Source organism: Propithecus coquereli, unplaced genomic scaffold (assembly GCF_000956105.1).
Source record: "Propithecus coquereli isolate 6110/MARCELLA unplaced genomic scaffold, Pcoq_1.0 Scaffold148, whole genome shotgun sequence".
NCBI classification, from domain to species: Eukaryota; Metazoa; Chordata; class Mammalia; order Primates; family Indriidae; genus Propithecus; species Propithecus coquereli.
The window spans coordinates 3,226,515-3,227,317 of record NW_012139191.1 but is presented as its reverse complement, the minus strand read 5'-3'; the positions used below and the strand labels follow the sequence as shown (position 1 = coordinate 3,227,317).

General features: G+C 60.3%; 1 protein-coding gene across 1 annotated transcript in view; it reads right to left on the bottom strand.

Moving 5' to 3' along the window:
• WRB (tryptophan rich basic protein) overlaps positions 1-803 on the bottom strand; it is a 17,887-nt gene extending 17,084 nt beyond the window's left edge. Inside the window, exon 1 of the mRNA XM_012640116.1 lies at positions 671-803. Coding sequence (XP_012495570.1) covers positions 671-772 — 102 coding nt within the window. The 5' untranslated portion in view covers positions 773-803. The remainder of the gene's footprint in view (positions 1-670) is intronic.

Below are 803 nucleotides of genomic sequence, written 5' to 3'. Positions count from 1 at the left end.
AGGGTGTCCTTCTCCAGGGACAGCTCCTGATGTTCCCAGCCCACCCACCACGCCCACACGCCAGTTCGCCACCAAATCCATATTCACGAATCCCTATTCACTGCCTAGGCAAAATGCCCGGCAAAAAGAGAGTGCTCCCCGGAGCTCTTCGGTCTCTTGCATACAGAAAGCATCACACTGCACTGAGATTATTTCTCTACACCTGTCTCCCCACCCCAACAATACGGGCTCCTGCACCCCGGGGTCCGTCTCTCCGGGACATGGCACAGTGCACACTGCACGCGGGGCCTCCGGGAAACCCTGGTCCCCTAGCGGCCAAGGGCTGCTCGAAGGCCCCCAGCGTCCAGGGGTTAACGGAAACGAGTGAGGCTGGCAGCGGGGCACTGAGACCTCCCAGTCTGAAGCACGCCGCCGCCGCCCACAGCCGGAAGATTCCCGCCAGGTGAAAGCGTGGCCAATACTGCCAGGTATTTCTTCGCCCCTCCGCCGCCCCGGAAATTCGGAAAGTCGAATTTGGGGGTAAAGCCTTGCAGCTTTTACACGCTAGCAACTACCTCAAAAAAATCTTAGAACAGACCAAGACGCTAATGCGGCCTGAGACCCCTGTGTCTACGCCAGACCCGCCGGCGGACTCCAGCACCGGCCCCTGGAAGGTCAGGCAGCCACTTACGAAGGAAGAGAAGGACGGGAGGAGTATCCTAAGGACATTGCACCCAAACACGAAGCTGAGCACCAGCAGCCACGCCCAGCGGTCGGCTTCGGCCGCGCTCATTCCGGATGCCCCTGGCAGCGTCTACACACCT